A 25,274-nucleotide genomic window follows, 5' to 3' on the forward strand; every position below is an offset into this window, starting at 1 on the left:
AACATCTCGGTACACACTGTTAAACAGTGATTTGCCACATCACCCATACCATGTGAGGAAAGTAAAGGCTTTTCAAGGCTCATGTTTTGATAGAAATACTAATCTATTCTTATCCTCTTGTTGTAATTTTCATATAATGGCCTAATAGCCATCTGTCCAGAGCTTGTTTAACTTACAGTGCTGTTGTTTTCTTACAGGAAGAGACCTGTTATTACCTCTTGCATTAAATTGATTGTTTTTGGTGCTTAATACCTCTGGTAGCTCCAAGACGTGTGCATGATGTTGCCTTCACAGTCATCTTCAGGACCATCATCCTAGCCTGAGGCTCTTGAAAGCAGTGCTATCATTTACAAGAGCTTAATGTGGCTGCGTTGCACTCTCCAGACAGACAAATTTTTAGTTAGTACTGAATATTACCATATGAATTCTCCAAAACGAGTTCTCACTTATAACTGGAAAAAAAAAAAAATCAAAATTAATGGAATTGTGAAATATGTGATTTTGAAATAATGTGTAGGTCTTTTCCCTGTTGTTTACTGGACTTTTTTAACTTAGAGAAATATAGTGTTTATCCTATGCAGAATTAAAAAAACAAAAACAAACTTTTAGTATGTGAAACATGCAGCATTCAGTATGACTGATAAGTGCCAGAAAATAAACACAGATCGTAGTAGACAGAGACAAGCCTTTGCAGTTGCAGAGAGAAATCCATGGAGTGCTGTACAGGTCTGACTTGCACTGACACTAGGAGGCTGTACTAGCAGATGTAAGTACTGATGTATATATGGACTACATCTCTTTTTTGTGTCCTGAGGCAAGAATATAGCTGAGAGAGCATTAAGGAATATATTGCCTTATAATAAGAAGTAGCTTATTAATTGTTACAAGTGTTTAATGAGAATAGCAGCAAGAAGATAAGTGATAAGATACTGAGATTACTCTTAAGCTTTATATAAGCTATTAAGCTTTATATATTCATTTGCTGTTTGAATTCCTGAAAGTAAAAGTGAATTCATTGGAATTATATAGACAGTATTGACTTAGGGATCATTGTTTGTGAAACAGGGTAAAATGGAAAAGACAGAACATGAAATTCAGATTTAAATGTAACAATCTCACAAATTCTATTGAGCCACATATTTTGTTTTTAATGGGATGGTAAATATGTAATACTATGAAATGGAAATACTATGCAATGATGTATTGTGTTCTGGCTTGGCAAGAATGAGTTATTTTAGAATTTTATGTGTATTATGACTTGTACATCAAGTTAGTGCTGCTGTCAGTGCTGTAGATTTGGTATTTTTCAACTTTGTTTGCACAGAACTAATTATTGTTGAGGTAGTACTCCTGTATTAGATTTGATTATATAGCTCAAGTTCCTCGACTTCTGAGTACACAGTTTTTAAGTACAAATATTACAAAAGCACTACATCAGAAATAACCTGAGTGTGATGTACAAAAAGAAACCTTTCAAAAGGATGTATAGTGTTGCATAATTGGTGGGAATGCATCCCTCTTTCAGTAGAAATCTCAGGATACTGTTTGATTAGGCAGGAAGAAATTTTGATTAATATTCAGTTGATAAATATCTTCAAAGGGAAACCAGTTGACAGTGTAAGATTATCTTGTAAGTATCTCTGGAGTTAAGGCTTGAGTAAAACAGCTATGGAATGTTTTATCCATCGTTCTGGGTTTCAGAAATAAGAAGTGGGAGGAAATCCAAAAATACAATTAATAGTATCTAAAGAGAGTACGTGCATGATACACTTTGACAGGAAATCAAGCAGGTGAGAAATGTTTATTGAATAAGAAAATTATTGGGCATGAGAGTATCTTTCCTGCTCCTACTAAATTTGACATACTATGCCTGAATGTTTGCAAGCAAATGTCTCGAGAATGCTGTATTAAAAAAAAAAAAAAAGTGAAAAAGTGAGTCAGGTCCCCAAAATCATGATCCAATCAAATGTTTTAAAGAATGTTGTTTTTTTAAAATGTATTTTGGAGGGGTTATGGGCTTACACATTGCATTCAGATGACCTTTGCAGGTTATTTTAGACTAATACTGTGATCGGAAACTTCAAAAGATAGAAGCTAGGATTCATACTGGATTCATACAAAGAAACATGTTAAGGAACAGCCCGCCTTTCTCTACCCCAGCAGAACAGCTTTTGGGCTGTCCATATTGGTCAGCAATGGCAGGAACTGAGCTGATACGTTTTTGTTTTGTATTTGTTTGTTTTTCCTTCTGTAAGCTTAATCCTTAGGCTACTGTTGTTTCTTCATGGAAGTTACGGTAATTATGGCTATACAAAGGCTGGAGTAACTGAAAGCTTTGACCCTGTAGTAAGTGGTCCCCAGCATTGAAACAAGAGAAAAGATGATACAATGTTCAGTAGCAGGTCTCACGGCTGCAATCTCTTTGTCTTTGTTTGACAACAGGGGACACGCAGCAGTGCAGGCTCTGCTCTTCCCACCTGCACCATGCTGAGCATTATTGACAAAGAAGGGAAGCCGCAGTTGGCAGAGACTGCACTTTCCTACAGCAGACTTGTATTAACAAGAATGCAAACATTTTCCAAAAAATGTTTGTTTTGTGCCTCTGGGAATGAAAATTACCTGGGGAAGAGTGTCAAGTAACAAGGTCTCAGAACCTCAGCCTTAAAATGGGTTATTTTGCAAACAACCAACAAAAATCTAACAAATACAACAAACAACAACAAAACCAAACCAAAGAACATTACAAAGAAAGGAAAAAACTCAACAAATTAACCAACAAACAAAAAAAACCCAACCAAACCAAAACCACCCTAAACCATTCATTTCTCTTTGTTGCGTATATATGTTTTGTCTGTGCATGTAAGAAAAGTGCATTCAAAAAGAAAGCCAGTCAGAATTTCACAAGGAGTACTCAAGGTATGCCCTTCACGGAGTCTGATTCTAGTCATAGTGACTGCAAGTGTAGTGAGCAATAAGTGGCTCTGTGCAAAAACCTCGTCTTAAAACATAAAAAGATCTGGCAGCCAAAAAATTTGTTTATCTGCAAACATCTCCTAGGATGAGAAAATTTTGAAGCAATTATATCTCTCCTTTTAATGCTTGGATTCATGCCTTCTAAAAAAGGAGAACACTGGATATACAAAAGCTTTGATCAGTAGATCAGACTGGTGTTCTCTTTGAACAAATGGCAGATTTTAAAGATATAAATAAAAATAATTTGCTAACAATCATAGAATGGCCTGGGTTGCAAAGGCCCACAGTGCTCATCCAGTTCCAACCCCCTGCTGTGTGCAGGTCGCCAACCAGCAGCCCAGGCTGCCCAGAGCCACATCCAGCCTGGCCTTGAATGCCTGCAGGGATGTGGCATCCACAGCCTCCTTGGGCAGCCTGTTCCAGTGTCTCACCACCTTCTGGGGGAAAACTTCCTCCTCATATCCAACCTAAACCTCCCCTGTCTCAGTTCAAAACCATTCTCCCTTGTCCTATCACTGTCCACCCTCATAAACAGCCATCCCCCCTCCTGTTTAAACGCTCCCTTCAAATCGTGGAAGGCCACAATCAGGTCTCCCTGGAGCCTTCCCTTCTCCAAGTTAAACAAGCCCAGTTCCCTCAACCTTTCCTCACAGGAGAGCTGCTCCAGCCCTCTGATCATCTCAGTGCCTCCTCTGGACCCGCTCCAAGAGCTCCACGTCCTTCCTGTGCTGGGAAGTAGATTCTTACTAAATATCCTTGTCTCCATTTGCTGTAAGGGACTTAAAACTTTGTTATCAAGTGGAACGAAATTATCAGAGTAAAATTTCAGGTCATTGTAGATGTTGGGACTGCTGATATTTTTTGTAATATTTTTTCCCGTTTGCCAACAAGGCTTAAAGACCAGTAAGCAAAAGGCTGCAAAATAACATGGCTACCAGTTTGGTGAGTCATTGCATTTTCTCTGACAAAGTGGAACAGTCAGTGGAAATATGATCAGTGGGTGCCAAAATAAGATTTTATTTTTCATGAATATTTTATGCTGGGTGTCAGGGGAACAGGATGTTATGTGCATATTTCATCCTAAGTACGTGTTTTGAGCAGGATTTGGACAGATGACCTCCAGATGTCCCTTTCAAAGTAGAATTTTCTATGTTTTGATGTTTGATGTATGAACAAAGTGTGTCTGGATGTATGAAATGCCGTGCAGAAGTGCATTAGCATTTAGTGCTAGGCAATGTTCTGATGCCTCTAGAATACTTCTGATATGTTAGTAGGTAAATATCAGAACTGTGTTCACAGAGGTCCGAAAAGCAGCCACATTCTTTGATACAATGATAATTGATTCTAATTGTATTAGGTTATGATGACTTTCATTTGCTTGTTAATTCAGCCGTTTCAGGAATCAGAGATCTGTTATGTTTTATTTTGGACAGGAATCTGCATCTTAGAGCCTGAAATTCTGAGGATTTTTATTTTTTCTAATGAAATTTTGCAAACCAAAGTAACTGGCAAACCTTTAACTTAAGTTGAGATGTGTATGTGTATTAGTATTTTACTTCATAGTAATATGAAGAGCAGCATAACTAGCCACCATGTGACAGTTGTCTAGTTGGTGTGTGAGCATGAAATCATGTCAGTAAGCTAAGGATACTTTTTTTTTCTCCAGCACATAAATAAATATAAGTATTATGTATACTTAGCCCTCTAATGTGATTAAGTCTCCACAGGATACCAGGATTTAATGCGTTGGATAGAAAGTTTAACATATGGCATTATGAAATCTTGAAGTCACTGTAAAAATAGTACATGTATTTGGATTTTATTTTTTAAAAAAGTATTCATTTAAAAAGTTGTCAGGAAAGAGATTACGCAATGGGGGAGATTATGGAAGCATAATTAGTCTGGTGATCTAGCGTATGTATGTAGAATGTACCATTTATTACAGCATGTTTGAAACAAGTTAATTTGACTTTATTAATCTTTGTTTCGTATAATTGTTACAGCAAGGAAAGTAATCCACTTTGATTTTATTGTCCAAGCAGCCAAGAAAAGCTGTCGTTACTCTAAAATTATAGTAGATCAAATCAGCGAGATAGTATCTAAGGAGGACCTTCAAATGATATGGTAGCATCATTTTTCTAGAATCCAAAGGAGTCAAATTTCCCAGAAATTTTTAATTTAGTTGTAATCATAGTGTTCAAATCAGATTAGAATTGAAGTTCCAGATTAACTGCCTCCTTAGACGACTTCTTTGTTCCACATTTAGCTCACATAACACTACGTACTAAGAGTTCTTCTGTATACAACAGCGAAAGCTATTTGAAGGCCACTGATTAGGTTCATCCTACTGGATGGTTGCCAAAATTACTTTTTCCTGAGTTCCTGCCCTATAATTGTCAGTCAATTTAGTAATACTGCAGGTCATCCTCTGTTCAAATAAAAACTAAAATGTCTGAAGATAGGTATTTGAAAGCAGAAATGTGCAAGTATTTTTTGATACATTTAAATCTTTGTGCCAACATTTGCTGTTGAATGTGCCATCTTTCTGACGCGGATCCATTTGTTTCCCTCTCCTTGCAATGTAAAAATAACTGATGTTTAAAGAATTGAAGATACTGTGCTGTAGGATTTAGTAAACTGTAATCACAGACAAAGTAACTTTCAGTTAGTTACTTTAATTCCTATTGCTTTGCTTTATGTGGCTATTGTAGTTATTGACCATCTCAAAAAGCGTTAGTTACTCTGGTACTCACCTGGTATTTACAGTAGGCACTGAGCCTGCAGCACCCTTTTAAGTGCGGCAGAATCTGGCAGTTGCGTTAGGATGTGCAGTTCAGTAACTTCGCTTTTCAGACTACATACATTGTATACATGTGACATCATTCACACAGCCTTTTCCCCAGAGAGTTCTGTTTTCACTGGAGCACCTCAAGGTGAGAGCATCACAGCAACCGGTAGGGATAGCAGGCACTCAACTGACCTTGAAAACCTGGTTAGTTATTTACTGGAACAGAATGAAAAAAACAACAAATGTTTTTCACAGAGGAACTTTAAAAATGGTTGTGGAATATTTGGCAAATCTGTTGGTTTTTCTTAAGATACGAAACCCTCTTTTTCCGTTGGTCCTCCAAATCATCCACTAGATAGTCAGTGCAGAGTACTAAAAGTGAGGGTGCTATGTTCATGTGTCTGAGTGATAGTCTGAAAGACACCAAATTTTTGGCAGTTTGACTGGTGAAATTGCTCCGCTGTCTTTCCTAGAAACATATATATCTTATTTTCCCTCTTCAGCTTTCCTTCAGATGGATGGAATTGTGGAGAGACCAAAAGCACTTTGGTTATTGGCACAAAAATAAATGCTTAAAGCTACAAATTCTTACATCCGCAATTGTGGTGAAAAATAGGTCTTCTTAAATAGGGGCAAATTGTGCAATTCTCCCATATGATAGGATTTACTTAGCAACAGAGAGTTGCTAATGTTTCCTGTAGCTTTTAAAATCTATGCCTCATTTTGACAGTGGATTAAGTATTTTGAACAAATGCTTTTGTTCTGCAACTCACTCAATCATATGAAATTCTTTAGTTGTTTTATATTACCTAGAGTGGAAAGAAGTGTTTACTGAAATACTGGAACTGAATTATCAGATCTGCTTTTCTTGAGACAAACATGTTGAAAAGAGCTCCAGAATAATTTTTACAATGTGTAAGCTCACTGAAAAGTTAGATCAGTACCAGTGTGGAGACTTTCAGCTGGGCCTTTCTGTAAAGATCATGCAAAGTACGATAGCTGATAGAGATGTCTCTGCTACATTGTGCTGGATGCAACCATTTAGAGGCTCTCTGTGTCCTAGAATAGGTTTTAAAAACAGAAGTACAAGAAGGAATTTACCTCATGCTTTTTTCCTCCACATGCTCAATTTTACAAATCTCCACAGCTTATAGGAAGATAAAGAGCACTGTGTGTTGGCAGGCCGGTCAGAAAACCAGAGATGCAGTTCACACTAAACTGTTAATTCTAACAGATGATCATCATGATTTACCCATTGACTTCAGCTGTGGAGCACTCTTGAGGGGTAGGGATCTCTTTTTCTTTCAGAACAAATATTGTAAACCCATGAACCAAACTGACCAAGCTGTAGGTTGTGCAGAGGGAAGAACACACATCTGTAGTGAGTTTGATGTCTCAAAGCAGTATATTGTTGTTTTGCTCAAGGTTTCTCTTAAGCAGTTTCTTCTGCTATAAAGTGAAAAACATGCTGTTCAGAATGAAGTCAAAAGTGTATGATGGGTGCAGCTCTCAACCTGAAGTGCACCTTCCTGGTTCTTTGTTAATATACAGTGTGATTTATACATAAAGGTGAAGGCAAGTTTTAATAATGAATTTACTGAATATGACGTGTTATAGGATCATTCACAGCTAAGTAGAGACTGTCAGAATTGTTCAACATTCAAAGATCTTTTGCAGTCAAATACAAGTTTAAAATGTTTCCCTTTGCACATAAGCTTGTATAGGTTGTGTTTTTGGTGAACTTTTTGGATTATGAATAATTTTGAAGGATTTTGAAGGATTGAAACTGCTCACTAGTTTTCTGTTGCTATATTTCCTTTAGAATAAGTGCAGGAACCTTAAGAAAAAATTAAACGACAAAAAGCAGTATGCAGACACAATTACGAGCAAAATCACGATTAGCTAAGGGAATGGTGGTGTTAAATTTGCATTTCAGTTGATATTTTCCAGTATCTGGAAAAGGTTTCTTTGTTCAGATTATATATGTATGTGTGTGTGTAAATTAATATGTACAAATACAAAACATAATTAAAAGTTATATTTTTATCGCTGTTCTGTAACTTGCTTAAGATAGTCTTGCTGTTCAACTGTTGCTCTTGATTCTGTGGCGGCCTTTGCTTATTCCACCCATCACTAAATAGATGAAAAGTTCAGAAGTTTGCAAAGGCCAAGGAAGCAATTTTAAAGTCCTGGAATTGCTAGCTTTTGCTTAGAACTGGAACATTCTGTTCTTTGAATGGCTACTGCTCTTAATAAATCTAATTAGCCAAACAAGTATCCTGGATTTTGGCTAATGGTAGTGTCCATTAGATATGAGACTTGACATTAACTAGGGTAAAGGGAGCAGTTGCTTTTCTGATGAGTTCTAGGTGAAAATGCTTGAATGAATTAGTTGATATCTCAAAATCCAAAATCTGTTTGAAGATTGTATTGTCCTCATTCTAAAGTGAATCAGTGTTACCCCATATGTAAGACATTACAAAGAACTTATCCAACAATTTGTTTGACATATATTGTGAAATGTGTTCTATAACATTCACATAACATTTGATAAACCTTAGTTCAGAATAATAATGGTCAATTTACAACTAAGGTAAGGAAATTAAACCACTTCCAAATATTTTGCTTGATACTAAATTTTAGATGTTAAATTTTCCCAGTCCCTTTGCTTCTTTTATGCTGTGCTTAAGGAAATTTAATGTCCAGGAGCAGAGATGATGACAGACTCACATTTCTGAGTACAGCTCTTCCATACAGTTTGATATCAGGTCAAGTAATCAAAATAGGATATTTTGAAGTATTACTAAAATTTTAATTTCCTCCTTCTTTGATGTAACTTAAAAAGTGGCTAACAATTCAGCACATCAAAATGTTTTTGAATAATGTTTCTGAAGGCTTTTAAAGTCTTAATTTGAGTGAAACGATTTAACTTTGCAAAGGCTGAAAGAATACTCAAACTCATATATTTTTTTTTACTAAAAAGCTTTCTTTGATAAATGGTTATTTTTATCAAGACTTCTAAGTGCATTAAATTGCATTAGTCATGTCTTGTTAAGTACTCATCACTGAAATATTAGCTTCTCAGGGCTGAGGTGATTAAAAAGGTGCAATGTACTTGGATTCTCAGTCAGATGTTACTGTCATGGTACCTGTTTTCAGGGAAGGTTTAGTCTGTGAGGAAAAAAAAAGTCTATCGATCTATTCTTTCTTCTTTCTCTATTATTAAGCCTCCAAATATGGGGATCTGGTGGAACAGTTCCCCACCCTGTTTCTGGACAGAGACACTAATTTAAAATATTGGTATTGAATCTAAGGTGATGCCATTTATGTCTGAGAACTCAAACTGAGAACCTGCTGGAAACTCAAGAAGTTCCCTCTGTAGTGCTTCAGTGTATGCCTTCCTGTAAGAGTTCCTGTGCACGACTGAAGGCTCTTTTAAGTTCCTTCAATTGGAACACTGAACACAATATATTTTTCTGATAGCCTTAAAGAAATGAGTCGAGGATGAGCATAAACATTGAAGAAACTCAGCTGAGTTTCCCTAGAAGGGAATTAAGAGATACTGATGGATGCAGTATGCACTTCCTAGTTTTTTTATTATATTTAAAAGATGTGTATTTCAGGTATATAATCCTCTTTTACCTTGACAATTTTTGCTAAAGGAGAGACTTCAAACTGCAGCTTCCCCACCTGGCAAACATTCATGCATTTTTAAAGAAAACAGATGACTTTGTTTAGATAAACTCTTTCCTGTGGCCTTGTAGAGTATCAGGTGGTTCACGTACAAGGCCAGAGAACGATGCCTGGTGAATGCAGAAAAATTAAGATGCAATCTTTATTGTTAGTCATTTAATTCCTCTTAAATTATAATCAGTTTAATTGCAACTATTTTCCCTAAATGCATACAATAATTTTGACGAGCACATTTTTCACTTTTCTAATACAGAAACTTCTTTCCATTTTTTTCTGCTAAGGCTCTGTCAGGCAATGTCCTAGTTATGAAACAATATCTTCGCAATGTTTAAGTCCCCAGGAGGACTGAATCTATACCACATTTAATTAAACTAGGATTGCTATTCAGCAGATCTTAGTGTAAAAGTGAGATTTTTAAGACCTGAACTGCAGTTGGCGGCTTAAAGTGAAGTGGCTTTCACCTTCTAACATTGTAGGAAACACTGACATAATGTCCCTGGATCACACATCCTGGAGTTTGCATTGCCAGCACTCCTTACAACTGAATCTTTGAATAGCAGCAAGTTTGTTTAGGAATAGCATGTCTTTGAATATCATCACAGGGATTGCATAATCAAATTCTGTAACAGTATCCTTCCTATGCTTGCAAAACAAAATAACAGCAAAATTTTATCCTAATGAATACGTGAATGGAAAGGACCTTACATAATTTCTTATTCTTCTTTGCAATTAATTTAGACCACATCTACTTATTATGTATGTTACCAACATCTTCACTGATGATCTGGATGAGGGGATAGAGTGCACCATCAGTAGATTTGCAGATAACACCAAACTGGAAGGAAGTGTTGATCTGCATGAGGGTCGGAAGGCTTTACAGCGGAATCTGGGTAAGCTGGCTTGGTGGGCTGAGGCCAATGGTATGAAGTTCCTGAAAACCAAGTGCAGTAGTTCAGGGTTGAAATTGAGTGGCTGGAAAACTGCGTGCTGGAGAAGGATCTGGGAGCTCTAGTCAACAGCTGGCTGAACATGAGCCAGCAGTATGCTCAGTTGGCCATGCAGACCAAGGGCATCCTGGCCTGTATCAGAAACAGTGCAGCCAGGAGGAGCAGGGAGGTGTTCGTCTTCCTGTACTCAGCTCTGATGTACACAACACCTGTTCTGTGCTGTATTCTGGTCTGGGCCCTTCACAGTACGAAAGTTGTTGAGATCCTGGAGTGTGCCCAAAGAAAGGCAACAAAGCTGTGAAAGGTCAGGCCGGGACACAAGTCTTATGAGGAGCAGCAGAAAGAGCTGGGATTGTTCAGTCTGGAGTTGGGGAGGTTCAGGGGAGGCCTTATCGCTCTCTGCAGCTCCTTGAAAGGAGATTGTAGCAACGTGGAGGTCAGCCTCTTCTCCCATATAACTAGCACATGGATGAGAGGTTGTGCCAGGGAAAGTTCCTGTTGGATATTAGGAAGAATTTATTCTCAGAAAGAGTGATGTGTTATTGGAACAGGCTGGTGGAGACATTGTCTGTGGAGGTGTTCGAGGAAAGGGAAGATGTGGCACTGAGGGAAATGGTTTAGTGGGCATGGTGGTGATGTGTTGATGGTTGGACTGGATGATCTTAGAGGTTTTTTCTTTATTATTTTATGATTAGAGCAGGTGCCTGTTTCCCTGAGGTCCTGAGATCTTCATTATCCAGATTGTTTTAACAGGACATACCTGTTGACTTAGGGCTAGTGCATCCAGATTTTTTTCCCAGAGTATGAATAATAGGACAGAGAGAAATGGAGGCATACTCAAAAGCCAGGGAGTAGTTAAATATCTCAAACCATAGCAGGTGTAACTACTTTTTGAGGACAATTAAGGGAAGAATTATTTTCTTAGATGTTTAATTAAAAAAGGGAGGGGGAGGGGGGAAGTGAGGAAAGGAGAAGAAGGAAAAGACCAGAAACAGTAGCAATAAATGTAAGCACATAAATTTGTGCTACTATAATGTTGTTCAAGAGTACAGAAATTTCATATTCTATATTCTAGTTGCAGAGGAAGTTGTGTGTTTATATTTAATTTCTAGGAACCCAAGGGCAAAGCAAAGCAATTAAAATGTTGAAGACTTAAAAATAAATTCCAGGAGCTTCAAGTAAAATACCTTTAGCTGGTTAGTGGTACAATGCATCTTTAATGAGAAATAAATTAGGATTGCATTATTTCTTAGGAGGATAAGGGGAGCAATTAGATGTCGGCACTGATATTAGAGAGCTTAGAAATAATCAGTGTGAGCTGGAAACTTTTATACCACCTAATGTACAGATATGAACAGTAGTGAAACAAATAGTTCTGTGAAAGTCCTTTAGGATAAACATTGTTGTAAGAGTAGTTTTGTCATAGTTCCATCATTTTTTGGATATATTTAGATTCTTCCCTTTGATATGTATACAAGTCTCTATTTTTTCAAATCATTGATTTTCTTGAAGAGTTTTTCTAAAGCAAACTAATTTATATAAAAAGTTTAAGCTGTAGAATTTAGAATTAATTTTGAATGAGACACATTGGAAACCACTACCTCCTACATTTGTCCACAGCAAACAAAATTCTTTTAAAAACAAGGCTCAAAAACTCACATTAGGAAAAAAAACACACCTCAGTTAACCTATTGCAACAGTGTACCAAATGAAAAGAATAGGAAAAAAAATATTAATTTGACAGGTCAGTGGCATTTATGTTTGTAAATGAATTGAATTTTGTCAGTGCATTTAACGTCTGTGTTAAATTGCTATGCAGTGAAAAGGAACACTGTTTTCTCAACTGGTCTGTTTCAGCTTTCAAGTTGGGTCACAGTAACAAATAGCATTCTCCCTCTTTTTCTCTTGTTCTCTTTTTACTTGCTTTCTTCAAAAAGTAAGTATAGCAGAAATGCTGAGTCGTGGCCTGAAGCAGTGATGGAGCACCTGGTGGGAAGGCAGGGCCAGCTCAGGAAGCTCAGGTGCATGCAGTGCAATGCACTGAGTGAGGAAGGGTGGAACCAGGATCCCCCCCTTCCCAGCCCTCGCTTACAGGCTGGCAGTGGAGGTGAGGGGATCTCATTGGAGATCTCAGTGTACCTGAGGTTCTCCAAAGGTAAGCAGTTTTTCTTCCTTTGTTTCTGCATCCATGGCTGTAGCCTTTGGGCTTGTTCTCATTTGCTGCAGCCTAGGATTGTGCCACCCTGCTACTACTGCTGTACTTTCCATCACATTATAGCATTACAGTAATTGAAACTAATTATTACTGTGTTGAAACAGTGCACTCTTAAAGAACATACTTTTCATGAAGAAGCTTTCATTTCATGCTTTCATTTCATAGCTCTGCTCCTTCCACTGTTCTTTATGATGTTGTGTTGTAAAATTTTTTAAGGAGAATGTAAAGATCTGCAGTCTGAACAAAATATCCTGAAATGTGCTGAATAAGTACAGCAATCCCTGTTGTTGGAGACTTATTTTTGGTAATGAACCACTTCACTTTTAGTGCAGTAAAATAAAATAAATTGGAATTACATTTTATAGTCACCATATTCCTTAAAAACAATAACAAACAAGTCATAGTAGGGAGAACTGCAGTCTTCAAAGCTCATGGGCTACTTTATTCTTCTCCAGGTGAACCTCATATTGCTCTGACGATTAAAGTTTCGTAAGAAGTCATAACTGCTATCTTGTGAGTTTAAGTAGGCACGCCTTAGATCACCCTGTTTTATTACTGAAGTTTGTGCATACTGAAAAGGGCCCGAGGGGATCTATGGAGCTGGGAGAAGGAAGTCTGCCCTGGTTTGTACACTGTGCATATTATGGCAGTGGGGGAGCTCACCTTCAGGCTATATTAACCAGCCTTTATATAGTTGTTAACAGTGAAAATTAGTCAATGTTGCATTGCTGTGACTATTCACATTTGACAGATGCTGAAGAGCAGCCACTCGCCAGCAGAGAACTAACCAGATAGCCTTTGGAGTAGCTAGCGTCCCTTAGGAGCAGCAGGGTGGGACTGCTGCCAGCTTCCAGCCAAGTGGGCAGCCAGTAGCATGTAAGGGAGTCTTTCCTGTTCTGTTTCATCTCCTTGCTGCACCCTTGTGTTCATTGCTAGCCTTCCAGCTGCATGGAAGGGGAGGCCACAAGGTGACAGCTTAGGTCCCAGGCTGTTGACTTTTATCTAGCCTTACTGCATAGAGTCTCACTCATCCTATCTTGGATTTAAACATAATTGTGAGATAAGCCCACAAGGTGTGGGATTGCCTGAAGGGAGACAGTAGTACAGAATGTGGAGTCAGGCACTTTATGGACCGCATGTGCAATGTTTGTATCGGCTTCTCTTCTGCTCCTACTGTGGTGGAATCCAGCAGTGCGACCTGCTGGGGGTGCTGACTGCTTTTTCCAGCTTGGTTTAAAAAAAAAGAAAAAAAGATAGAAGAGTTGTCCTTATGCCCTGTGTCCTGTTAGTGCCCTCTTGGCTTCAGTGCTTGTAGTGTGCTGGATGAGCCATATTTGTCTATGGTAATATTAGCTTTGTTTGATGTGTATCTGAACACAAGTCATTGGTTTCCTAGCAGGTTTGCTGTTGGTCCCATTATTTCCTGGACAGGAAAGTTGCCATATTTAGGACTGGTGATTTTGTTTCTCTGACCAGTATGAGATAGCTTTCTATATACCTATGCTTTTTCTTATATGGAACTGGGAGAGAAAGATTTGCATATGCACAGATAATTCCATTGCCTATTCATTTAACAAGACTATGCCTTTCTAAACAATGTTTGAGAAAGATAGGCATACATTTGGAAGAGGGATGTTTCAATTGCTGGGTACCCAAAAGTGAAATAACAACACTATCATTTTAACTAGGGTGAGGCTTTAATGGGTCTCCTGGTGAAGAAAAAACTGATGATTAGTAGAAATGTACTAAACTATCTGCATTTGACAAATGGCTAATGGAAGAAATTAATTCTAGAGAAATGAATGAAAATGTCAATTAAAAATAAGTAATGCTGTGAATTAAAAAAAAAAAAAAACTGAAAAAAAAGCTGTTTTTTTTTTTTGCTTTCCTTTTAAAAGAAGTGCTGTGTATGTTTTTCTTGTTCCTAGAAAATTTTTTGGTTTGTCTCTGCCTTTGTTCTGCACTTTTTCTGCAATTTTTCTTTCTGAATCTACAGCACTAGAGCTGAACTTCAAGTAGACAGGAATTTACTACTCTGGTCTAATGCTTCGTTTTATTGAAAGTTTATTTTTCCCTTTTTTTTTAATGGAGCATCCTCCAATGAAAATGTGTCTAAGAGCTCTGTGATTGTATTTATCAGCTTTGAATTTCCTAATCTTCAGCTGGCTGAGTAATGAACACTTATATTTCTTGAGGCTGGAGAGAACAGAATTGGAAGGGGTGCAAACTACTACCAAGACATTGCTTTCTAATAAAGGGAAATAATTTTTATTGCTGAAACATAATCTAAAAAGCTTTTCCAAAATTAATCTGCAGGTCTTTCCTTGTTCAAGACCTGCTTGTTATAACTCTGCTGGCTGTCCTTTCAGGATACCATTGGAACAAACTTAAGCATAGTGGATGTGGAAGCAGCTATGTCTTTGCTTTGAGTAAAGAGAGCTGCAGCAACAGATTCACATCTTTCTGTTTGTTTTCTTATACCAGCTTACTTTTTAATAGATGTCTCATCTTTTGCTAAAGAATTTGATCTTCTGCAGGGTGTTAATTCAGCAGTGGTTCATCGCAATCTAGACCACTGGAAGCCTAAATCACTCACCTCCTAGTTTCCTGGCTGTGCATTCTGCTATCTACCAATGATGGTAGGCAGGTTAGAACTGGAAGAGAAGGAAGTTCTTACAAACTGTAAAATATTATTGAATGGGAAACTCCCTTTTTACAGTTTTCTAATGCAAACTGATATTTCTACAGGACAAGAATGTGTATCATAAACAGATGATGCTAGGGTTTGTTTGGCAGGCAAGCTTTCTGATAAGTAAAGTTTATGTAAATGTTTCCTATTGCTTTCAATGATATCACTGTTCAAATGGCAGTTGCAAAGTAGGATTAATGAGGGCGTTACAGAAAGCAGCTTATTCACAGCATTAGCATTAACTGAAACAATGACATGTTGGCCTTCAAAGGTTTGTACAGTGATATATGTAGACAGAGGAACTGTGCATTCTTAAATAGTGAAATGCTTGGTTTTCAATGCGCTGTGCATTTGCTTATGATAGGTTCATTTCTAATTATTTGCTCACAGCAGAATTAAAATTGCTACTAAAAACACACTAGAAAACAAGATGCAGTGCAGAGGTAAGAGAGCATTCACTGAAGCAAAGAAGCAGGGTGAGCATGGAACATTCAGTCTGCAAATTGAGATCGTAGAAGAGGCTTCACTTCTATCACTGCCCATTCCCAACATAAAATGTCATTTTTTCTTTTTATGAGACATCAAGCATTTACTTTCTTTCAAGAAAGATTCAGAAGAAGCATTTTCTTCAGTTTGTTGCGTACACTTAAACTGTCAAACAAAGACTGATCTCAAAGATCAGTCCTGTTCATAGGTCTCCACTTTGGATTGTACTTCATTATGTAGCATTTGGTTACTTTCACAGATTGCTCTGGTGTTATAATATCAGTTTTCCACATTTAATGAGTCATCAGAGGTCATCTCAGTCTGTTAGCTGCCTTCAAGAAACTGGGATGAATTGTGGTTACCTGATGTATTTTTTTTTTCCTTTGCCAACAGAAATGGATGAGAACTTGCTCTTTTTTTTTAATAAGCAGTTCAAACTTCAGAATCACCTTCTTTAAAGCCAATTGTTTGCTGACTGAGAGTTACCATTATTTTTGCATCTGCAGTAGAGCTGATAATGTCACTAACATCAAAAGATGTTTTCTTAAATGATAATTAGTGTCTCCATGGGTGGATTGTTTCATAATTTGACACAATATGAGTTCCTTTTCTCTACGTGAATATGATGCATTCTGACCATGAAGACCTCTGCCACTTGTAATTAGTTAAGGCATCCATATTAATTCTGAAGTAGCTGATTATACTAAGAAAATTAATCTAGAAACATTTTTCATTTATGTAGGTAAAAAAGCACATTCCAAATAAAAGAAGTACTTGGGATATAATATCTCTTTTAATTGAACTTCAGATTTGTACTTGAGCAATATTTTTATGACAGAATGCTATGGAATTTCTTGCAATGAAATGACACTTAAGAAGTGGAAAAAGTAATTTACAAATATGAATTAAAGTGATGCTTATGCAAACATTTCCACTGTGTATTAGTGCCCTGTACCATGAAAATAAAATTGCAGAGTTCTATAATGCCATTACTATTAATGTTTTCATAGTTGTGGAAAGAATGCCTCCTGAAGATATGTTTCTAGGACCTATCTCCCAAGCTTCAGATATTCAGTTAAAGTTACATTTCATAAACAGGCATGTGAAAAAAGCAATTCCTCCATTCAGCTTTACGGTACTGTGCCAGAGCAGGGAGCGTGCTCCTTGCTTGGATTGTCTCAGGTCCCTCTGCTGAACTTCTTCAGCCTTAAAACATAAATGGTCATTCTGAATAGCAAGTCTGTTCTTCCCTCTGCAAAACATAATCTAGCATCGTCTTGTTCTTGAAACCTTTAATAACCTGTGATTACTAAATATAATCTAAGACTAAATGTTAAACAGAAGTCAGTGGTTTCAAAGATACAAAAGTACACAGATTTTTTTTTAAAATAACTTTTAACTATTAAACTAATAAACTAACTGCTTAACTTTCAGTGAAACTTCTTTCTGGGTGCTTAGCTAGCTTTAGATTTTCACTCCCTTGAAAATGAACTCGTGAAAACATTAAACTAATCAAAAGCAGCTGGAGATTAAAAGCAAAATCAATTTCTTTCTTTTTGATTCAAACATTACCTATCCTTAGGTTGTTAACGTGAGACGGTAGCTCATGTTTGGTACTGTCCACTTGCAGCTACAGCTGTTATACTGGTAAAAGAAAACAGTTCAAAATACTGCAGATATTTTTAAAAATCTCATGAGCCCCCTGTCAAATAGAATGTTGTAACTAAAACATAATGAAATTGAGTCTTCAACACAGTATTTCACCTCCTGCACTGCATTTAAATGGAGGCTATTGCTTTCACTGACTTTTTGAGATTTGTTTCTCTAAAGTTAAAAAAAAAAAAAAAAGACACTTTGTATTTATTGATTTTTTTTTTTTCTAATGTCTTATATATCTAATGAAAATAGTCTTCAGTTGAAGCATTACTTAGAATTACTACTCTCACTCTCGCATATACTTCCTACTTATTTAGAATGTCTTATCCATGAGGAAAGTATAAAATCTCAGAACAGAGAAATGTTTTCAGTGATATGTTATTTTTCCATATTCCTTGTGGGCCTCATTTTACAAACATATATGTCAAGTATCTTTTTTGTTTTGTTATTTAGGATGATAACAAATGAGAGCTGTTCATGGACATGGTGCACAAGCAAAAATTTGATTTCAAGTTGTGGAAACTTTCTGAAACTCCTTCTGTTTGTCTAACAAATATGGCAAAAAAATCACATAAACCATTTGAGTTAAAAGAAATTTGACATAGCCTAATTTTGCTGAGCAAGCATATCCATCATCTCTTTCTCCAAGCCTTGGCTGCTCAACTCATCTAAACTATAATATCTATGAACAATCTTTTCATCTGTGACAAGGACCACTCGAAGTCCATGTTTATCTTCTCCCAGCTGACATCCTATTGCTGATGAAACCACCATTTCCAGTCCTCTGTAGCACCCTCCAGCATTCCTATGGTAATGTCCTGAAAACACAGCTTTAACGCCTGTTTTAAAAAATAAAAAGCATATATTTAGTTAGCATTTGCAGTTCATATATAAAATGCCTTTGTACTGAAAGGCACTGCTGAAGTTGTATTACACCACTATTGGGGTTGTAGGGAAAATTTCATAGTAAGTACAGGTGTCATTATTACCTGCAGTACTTAGTAAAGCATGAAATGAAAAGGAAACCATTTAACTAAACTTGCATTTTAAACAAATAATTAGTTAACAGCAATAAATTGTAGCCGTAATAAATGATGAGTAAGAAGAATGATGTTATGCTCCACTAGCTTTGTTTAGGGTTTTAGATTCCCACCTCTTTATGCTTACTGCAAGGCGTTTGTCATCTTGCTAACCCTTTTGGCTAGAAAGAAGGAATAAACCAGAGGAAATTGATTTAAATTAGAAAAAAAAGTAATAAATAACTGCCTGAATAATTATGTCATGGAAACGTAAGCTGAAAGCTAAGAACTGTAGCTGTATTTGTTAATTAATATGCAGAAAATTCACTAAGGAGAACTTACTTATCCAACGCTATTTATCCAAGGCTAGTGGCCTTTAAAAACAAGTCAAAACAAAAAACATAGATGAGATAATTTTTAATCTATTTTCAAAGATATTTAGGGTTTAAGCAAAGAAACCTAATGTGCAATTCCATGCTTAACACCAAAGGTAACACGCATTTTGTCCTGATCAAGTGCTAGTGCAGCGAATGAGTCATTCATGAGTTGTTATAACTGTTAGTGGCAAAAAAAAAAAAAGCTAGGAACAACTGACTTTGCCTTCAGATGAAGTAAATGCTGGGAGAGATTATAGGCAATGTAAAGGCAGAGAGCTGTGACAAGGACCACGGTTTTAGCTTCACAAGGAATTCCTCATTTCCTCAGCCGGAATACCTTCCACCTTTTCGCCCACAGTAGGCTTAGACTCAGTTCACCATCATTAAAAGATAGGAAAGTAGGTGAACTTGTCTTAAGACAGTGGGTTACATCTGTCCTTTGCTTTCAGGGGAGATAGACAGTGATTTGAAGACTGATGTAAAATACATAAACTAGGATCAATCTATAGTTAAAAATTAAGCAGCTTAGAAAGCAAAATATAAATTATTCTGCTATGTGCTTGGTAAAAGCTACATAGGCTTTCATATTTCAAAAGCCAAACCTTCCTCAGATAGCAAATGACTCAAGATGGAAATGAGAGTGAAGCAACCTGTACATTGAACAGTGGTGTGTGAAGGTCATTGCCAAGTGAAAATCCTGTTACAGTGTAATCCTGTTTATCAGTACTGATTCTTTTTGTTCTGTGTAACACCCACCTAGCTGGTGTGACAGTTACAAGTGTAACTCAGCATTATTACATGGAGAGCTTGCTCTTGGCTGCAGGAACCTCGCAAAACAGTTAATTTTTTTTTTCCTCCTTGAGAGAAATCCAATAAGAATATCTCAAAAAGTGGCAGTGTGACATAATGGGTTCTTTGCAGAGATTGCATGCTTTCTATATTGTTTTTCATCTTTAGAATTACAATATAAAGATGTTTTAAAACTGATGCTACAGTCAGTTCACTGAGAGCAAGGAGCTTCTCAGCAGCTCCATGTTGCAGTTTATTGCAGTGTCTGTCTAATACAACATCTTTAGGCAATTCAGGCAAAACACCATGGTGTTTCCTTCTTGTTATGTGCATGTACCCAAGCCTTGGGGCTACGCTTGCCTCCGCTCTAGGCCCCCACATTCCTTGCTGAAGTGTCAGGCAGCATGGGCCCAACAAGAGCTGTTATGGTGGGGTTGGGTATCCTGTCCAATACAGAAAGCAAAACTGAACTTTGTGGGAACTTTGTACATGACGTCTTACTTGTTAGACTGAGACCTATCTTCCTTTGTCACAACAATTTTAAGAGTGAGCCAGTTTAGAGATGGCTGTAAAGGATCTATGGATATAGCATTTTCCTGTCCTTCAAGCACCCAACAAATAACCAGTATCTTCAGTAACATTCTAGACTCTACTCTCAGGCACATAGCTATCACAGATTTGACAGGATCTTGATCTTTACCTGCAGAGTTAAGCTGTGGCTTAGTCTCCAAAGATGGAACCAAACGTTTGGCTTGCTTGCATACTACACCAGCTAGATTTAAAATATCTTTACTAGTTTCTACTCAGTAACAGTGCTACTATGGGAATAAACTCATTTTAATGTTTTCCACTTTTCCAGCAGGTAAGCAAAACAACTTCAGTCTTTGAAAAAGTTAGGAAAAAAAATAACATTCAAAATCATAGCGAGCTGCAAATTGCATGTGACACTTTTAGTAAGAGAGAAAAAGTGCTTTGTAAGGGAAATAAGTACTCTTATTTTAATGGAAGCATCAGTGTGTAAAGTAACATCTTTCTACCATCCACGGAATTTAACCTTTAGCAATGAAAGAAGACCAGAAGTCAAGACTTGTCATCACGTGTAAACAAAACTCCAACCTACAGTTTTAGTGTAATTAGAAGGGTTACAAATAAAAAGGCAATGAAGCAATTTCAGTTATAGTATAAGAAAGAACAAATCTCCCACTGTCTGAGAATTCAGGAGATTTTTGAGGCACCTATCTTAGGCCCTTTAGCCAAAACCAGCAAGCAAAACCAAAACCAGGCAAAAAGTTTGGCGCGTGAGTCACACAGCTTTTTTTCTTCTCCAACAAATACTGCAGCTTCTCCCGGTTATGATTAGCATCTGCTACCTGCTTGCACCCAATAAAGTATTTTGGTGAAGAACTGAAATAGGAGCAATTGATAAATACTGCAAATGTGATTCCTCACCAACACAGCATGTGATTTAAAAATTGTTTTACCTCCTGTTGGCTATCTGAGGCAGGCTGCCTTAAGCAAGCTGGTGTTTATGGACACTATTCATTCAAATTCTCTATTTTAGCAGATATTTGTCCTTCAGATCCTAATTCCACTGGATGGGAATTCAAATCTGAAATGCCCTTGTGGATTGAGGTACTCTGGATCAGCCTCTGCTAGGATTAGTATTCATCTTAGGTATCTCCAAGTGAAAACTGTTTCCAGACTTCAGTTTTCAGGTATTCTTTACTTCCAGTGTTAAATTCATTCTTGTTATGGCTGTGTTAGAATCTGTTACATCTTAAACAAAGAAACAAACAGGTCACTGCTGTGTATTAACAGAAGTCTGATTTTTTTTTTTTTTTTAACTTCAATAGTATCTCTTTGTTCACTCAACTGTATTCCCCTCGCTTTTATTAGTAAGCATAGGAAAGAAATCTGAACAAATCAATGCAATAATACTGTGATGACAAGCAGGCAATTTACTTTGCTCTTGCTTTTGATCTTAAACATAAAAAGAATCTTAAGATCTGAGCATTCAAATTTAATTTATTCCTTTTAGATGTTTTTCTTAAGCACTACTGACAAGTTGCTAGCAATCCACCTTCGACCCCAGCACACATTCACACACAAAACTCCTGTTTTTCAAACCTTGTGAGAACCTGCTTTAAGGTATGCTCAGATCAGCTAAATGCAATCCAGAAGATCTACAAAGGTGCAGTCCCTTCCCAACAAAAATACCAACTACAAACAAACAAGCAAACAAAAATCCACAAAAACAAGAACTAGGGAGAGCACTGATTTGTTTTTCATTCTTGACTTGACTGAACCTTATATATATATATATATGAGGTTCAGGCCTGCACACAAAACCATAAGAACCATCTATCTGCAAAAATATTCATCTCTTTGTTAAAAAAAAAAAAAAAGATTTGAAATTCTGGAATTGATTCTGACCACTGTACAGCATGTCTGTCCCCATGTAACCCAGAGCAGAATGTTAGTCTGAAAGCAATGGAGTTCTTCCTGAAATGTTCTCCACCTACCAATACTAAAATATTCAGTAAAATTTGAAAGAGAACTAGCTATGCCACTACCTTTAGCATGCTGTCAGTTTTACTTCCAACAAGAATCAGATGAGGAAAACTGTTCATTACAATGAAGGAAACTACATGCTGGACATCGTGCAGAAGGCAGTTTGTTAGCAGGAGAAGCTCATGTTAATTTAAAGGATTTTGTAAGTGCAGCATCTCCTTTCCCAATGTACTTTAACACTCTGATAAACCCTTTTGAAAACAATTCTGCAACACTAGGGAGGTCAGCGTGATTTTGACATAATTGCACTGCCGAGAGAACAAAGGCATTTAGCTATGTCATGCATAATTTCTAGGAGAAAGAATATGTCCTGGTTACAGCTTATTGTCGAACTGCAGCACAATGGTTCCAGACTTCCCTGCCTCTCTCGGTACTGCACTGCTGCTGTATTCTGTGGCGTAGACAAATGCTAGGAGGTGGAAGACTGGGCATAAGTCCATTTTTTGCAGAGAGGGAACAGGACTGTGGCTGTCCTCCTAACAGCACAACAGACAACCTTGTCTTTTGTAGTAGCTCCTTTGACCAACCTTTCAGTTAAAGGAATAGTTAAATCATTATTGCATTTTATCAGACATAAACTGGATAGCCCTTCCCTTCCCTGTTAAGGCAGGAGTGAAAGGAGAGAGCACTACTGTAGTACAGGACAAACCTGTTTTGAGCCAGCGGCTTTGTGTGTGAGTGAGGGGATTGACTGCCATGTAGGCCTTTGAGCAGGGCAATTTGGGATAACATGACACTACAGCCTAGCAGAAGTGACAGTATGTGCAGGATGCATGTGCTTTCAAACACCCTGGTTTAAAAGACGTGAATAAAATCAAGTGTCATCTTCAGAAGATCTCACATAAAGCTTATTTTGTTTTGTCACAAGCATCAAGTGTCCTCCCACAAAGTGGTATTTCAGTAACAATGATTTGCTCTTTACTGGCAAGATTTCAGGTACCAAGTCAAAAGTCTCCAGTGTCTGGTAATCTGAGCTCTTAGAGTGGCAGAGTTCAACATCTTTAAGGAATAAACGAAGTGGAACAATGTGCATGGCAATATAAATGAGGTCTGAAGTGAGAGCACACACTTGCTCACTGTATGAAAGTTTGGGTAACAAAGTGAAAGAAAAGATCTCCAATACAACAGTAAGGTTCTGCAAAGTGCATCTCTTCCCAACTTCTTGAAAAACTGGATGCTTGTTAGTTTGACAATTCAAGAAATACAGATTGAGTGCCAATTTCAAAGGAAATCTAGATGTGTTGTTTGCAGAGATACAAACGGGCTAAAACAAGACTGAAAACAAAGCTCACATTTACCTTGAAATACTATTCATGAAGATACACGCACTGATAAAACATTTTTTTCCTTACAAAACCTGAATATTGGGCTAGAATTCAGACCTGAAATAATTAAAATCCCAGGGATGTCTGAACATAACTTCTGTAACGCTACCACGGCTTGTTCCCAAACCCCCTGAGTTCAGAAGTTGTTTTTCAACTCTTTTTCCTAACATACAAAAACTATTTTGAAGTAGGTTTCTGTGTCTCAGTGCAACTGGCTCAGCCTCAGTTGGAAACAAAACTGCTCAAACCAGCACTACGGACAGTGTAAAAATACAGGAAGAAAATTACCAATATAAAAATAAACCAAAGAAGAGCAAGCACATTTTCCAAATTAGGAAGAGAAAGCCTAGAGTAATCAGCATAGGCAATCAGTAGCATACTTTATTTAGACAGAGCCTTCAATTAAATAAATGCTTTTTTCAGCAAAAGCAAATGAGACTGTAAGAGAAGGCTAAATTAGTGGAATATGAATGACATAATAAATACGTAATGAGTTCAGCACAGACCTTTCTTCTCCTCCAATGCACTCTGTAGAGATTTCTGGGGGGAAAAAAGTATCTCTGACTAGACAGATGGCCCAAATTATTACCCTTTAAGTGCTGGCTAATGAACAATTTTTAAAATAACTCCAGACACAAACCAATGTTCACTGCATTTCATTTACAAATGCATGACTTCAGTACAGACTGCAGGTGAAGTTCAAAGCAAACAAAAGGATGTATTTCTTCACACAGCACCAGCTGCAAAAGGGTATCTCCTTCCCACAGATTGCTGTGAAAGCTGAGAGTAGAGGCATTACTTTCAGAGCAGCCCTCATATTTTACTTAATTAGGGTAATTATTACTATGTCGTGTGACATGTACTAAGGATTTTCAGTGTCTCAGCAATGACTCACAGGCAACAGCTCTTTAAAAAATTGTCCGTAGCTCAGCAAAAAACTCGCATATCTTTCTGGTCATAGAAAATGGCTGCAATGGGCTAATTAAACTACACTTGGGTGAGATATATGAGAAAGAGTACGTCTTCTACTGCAGAAACTTGAAATTTTAACACCAATTTATCATATTCAAAGAAACAAGGCACACAGATCAGATTTTCAGCTAGACTAGTACCTGGATTCCCTTTTTTTCCCCTACAAAGCACACTTCTTTATAATATCACTATAAAATTCTTAAGAACTGATGATGCATTTCACATAGAAGAGCGGACCTCACCCTCATTCAAAAAATTGTTCACACAACCTTTGACAACTGAGGCTATACACTTAGTAGCTACATAAATACATTTTCATAAATTATTCTCAAATGATAAACTGTGCTCTCAACAGAGTAGATTTTCACTACCTCTGACATCATTTTTTTTCTAAGGACATTACTTGTTACAATGATTCCAAAAAAAAAATGAGATTAGTAAAATTATTTAGACATGCTGATTAGAAATATAGCTTAACTTTGTGTAGTAGTAATACACATTTGCAAGTGCCAGATTTTCAATCTATAATTATTTATCACAAGGACATGAATTTCTCTTTAATTACCTAAACTGTTAAGGACACTTCTAATGTGAGAATGTAATTCAGTACTTTGTACCAGATGTACCTGTACAGCTAGTCTTTTATCTTTGCTTGCATTAAGGGGATACTTTAACCAAAAGCATTCTGTAATGTGTAGTTATTCTTTTCTAACCACTGACATAAGATTTGGGCTCAGAATTTAAAACAATTGTTTCATGAAGTTGCATACCTCT

At 37.1% G+C, this 25,274-nt stretch overlaps 1 protein-coding gene across 6 annotated transcripts in view; it reads right to left on the bottom strand.

The window, feature by feature from the left end:
• Positions 1-25,274, bottom strand: part of CPPED1 (calcineurin like phosphoesterase domain containing 1) — a 73,655-nt gene that overhangs the window by 21,858 nt on the left and 26,523 nt on the right. For 3 of the 6 annotated variants that reach the window (XR_014886832.1, XR_014886831.1, XR_014886830.1), the window contains exon 4: positions 253-452. Coding sequence is in view for 3 of the 6 variants with exons in the window: in XM_085237666.1 (XP_085093792.1) it covers positions 10,589-10,896 (308 nt within the window). In the remaining 3 variants the exon portion in view is untranslated. Of the gene's footprint in view, positions 1-252; positions 453-9,568; positions 10,897-16,565; positions 18,287-18,306; positions 21,409-25,274 lie in introns of those variants that run through there. The other 3 variants (XM_085237666.1, XM_085237664.1, XM_085237665.1) reach the window with 3 other exon arrangements.

The sequence above is a fragment of the Meleagris gallopavo genome, chromosome 16 (genome assembly GCF_905368555.1).
Source record: "Meleagris gallopavo chromosome 16, MGAL_WU_HG_1.1, whole genome shotgun sequence".
Classification (NCBI taxonomy): Eukaryota; Metazoa; Chordata; class Aves; order Galliformes; family Phasianidae; genus Meleagris; species Meleagris gallopavo.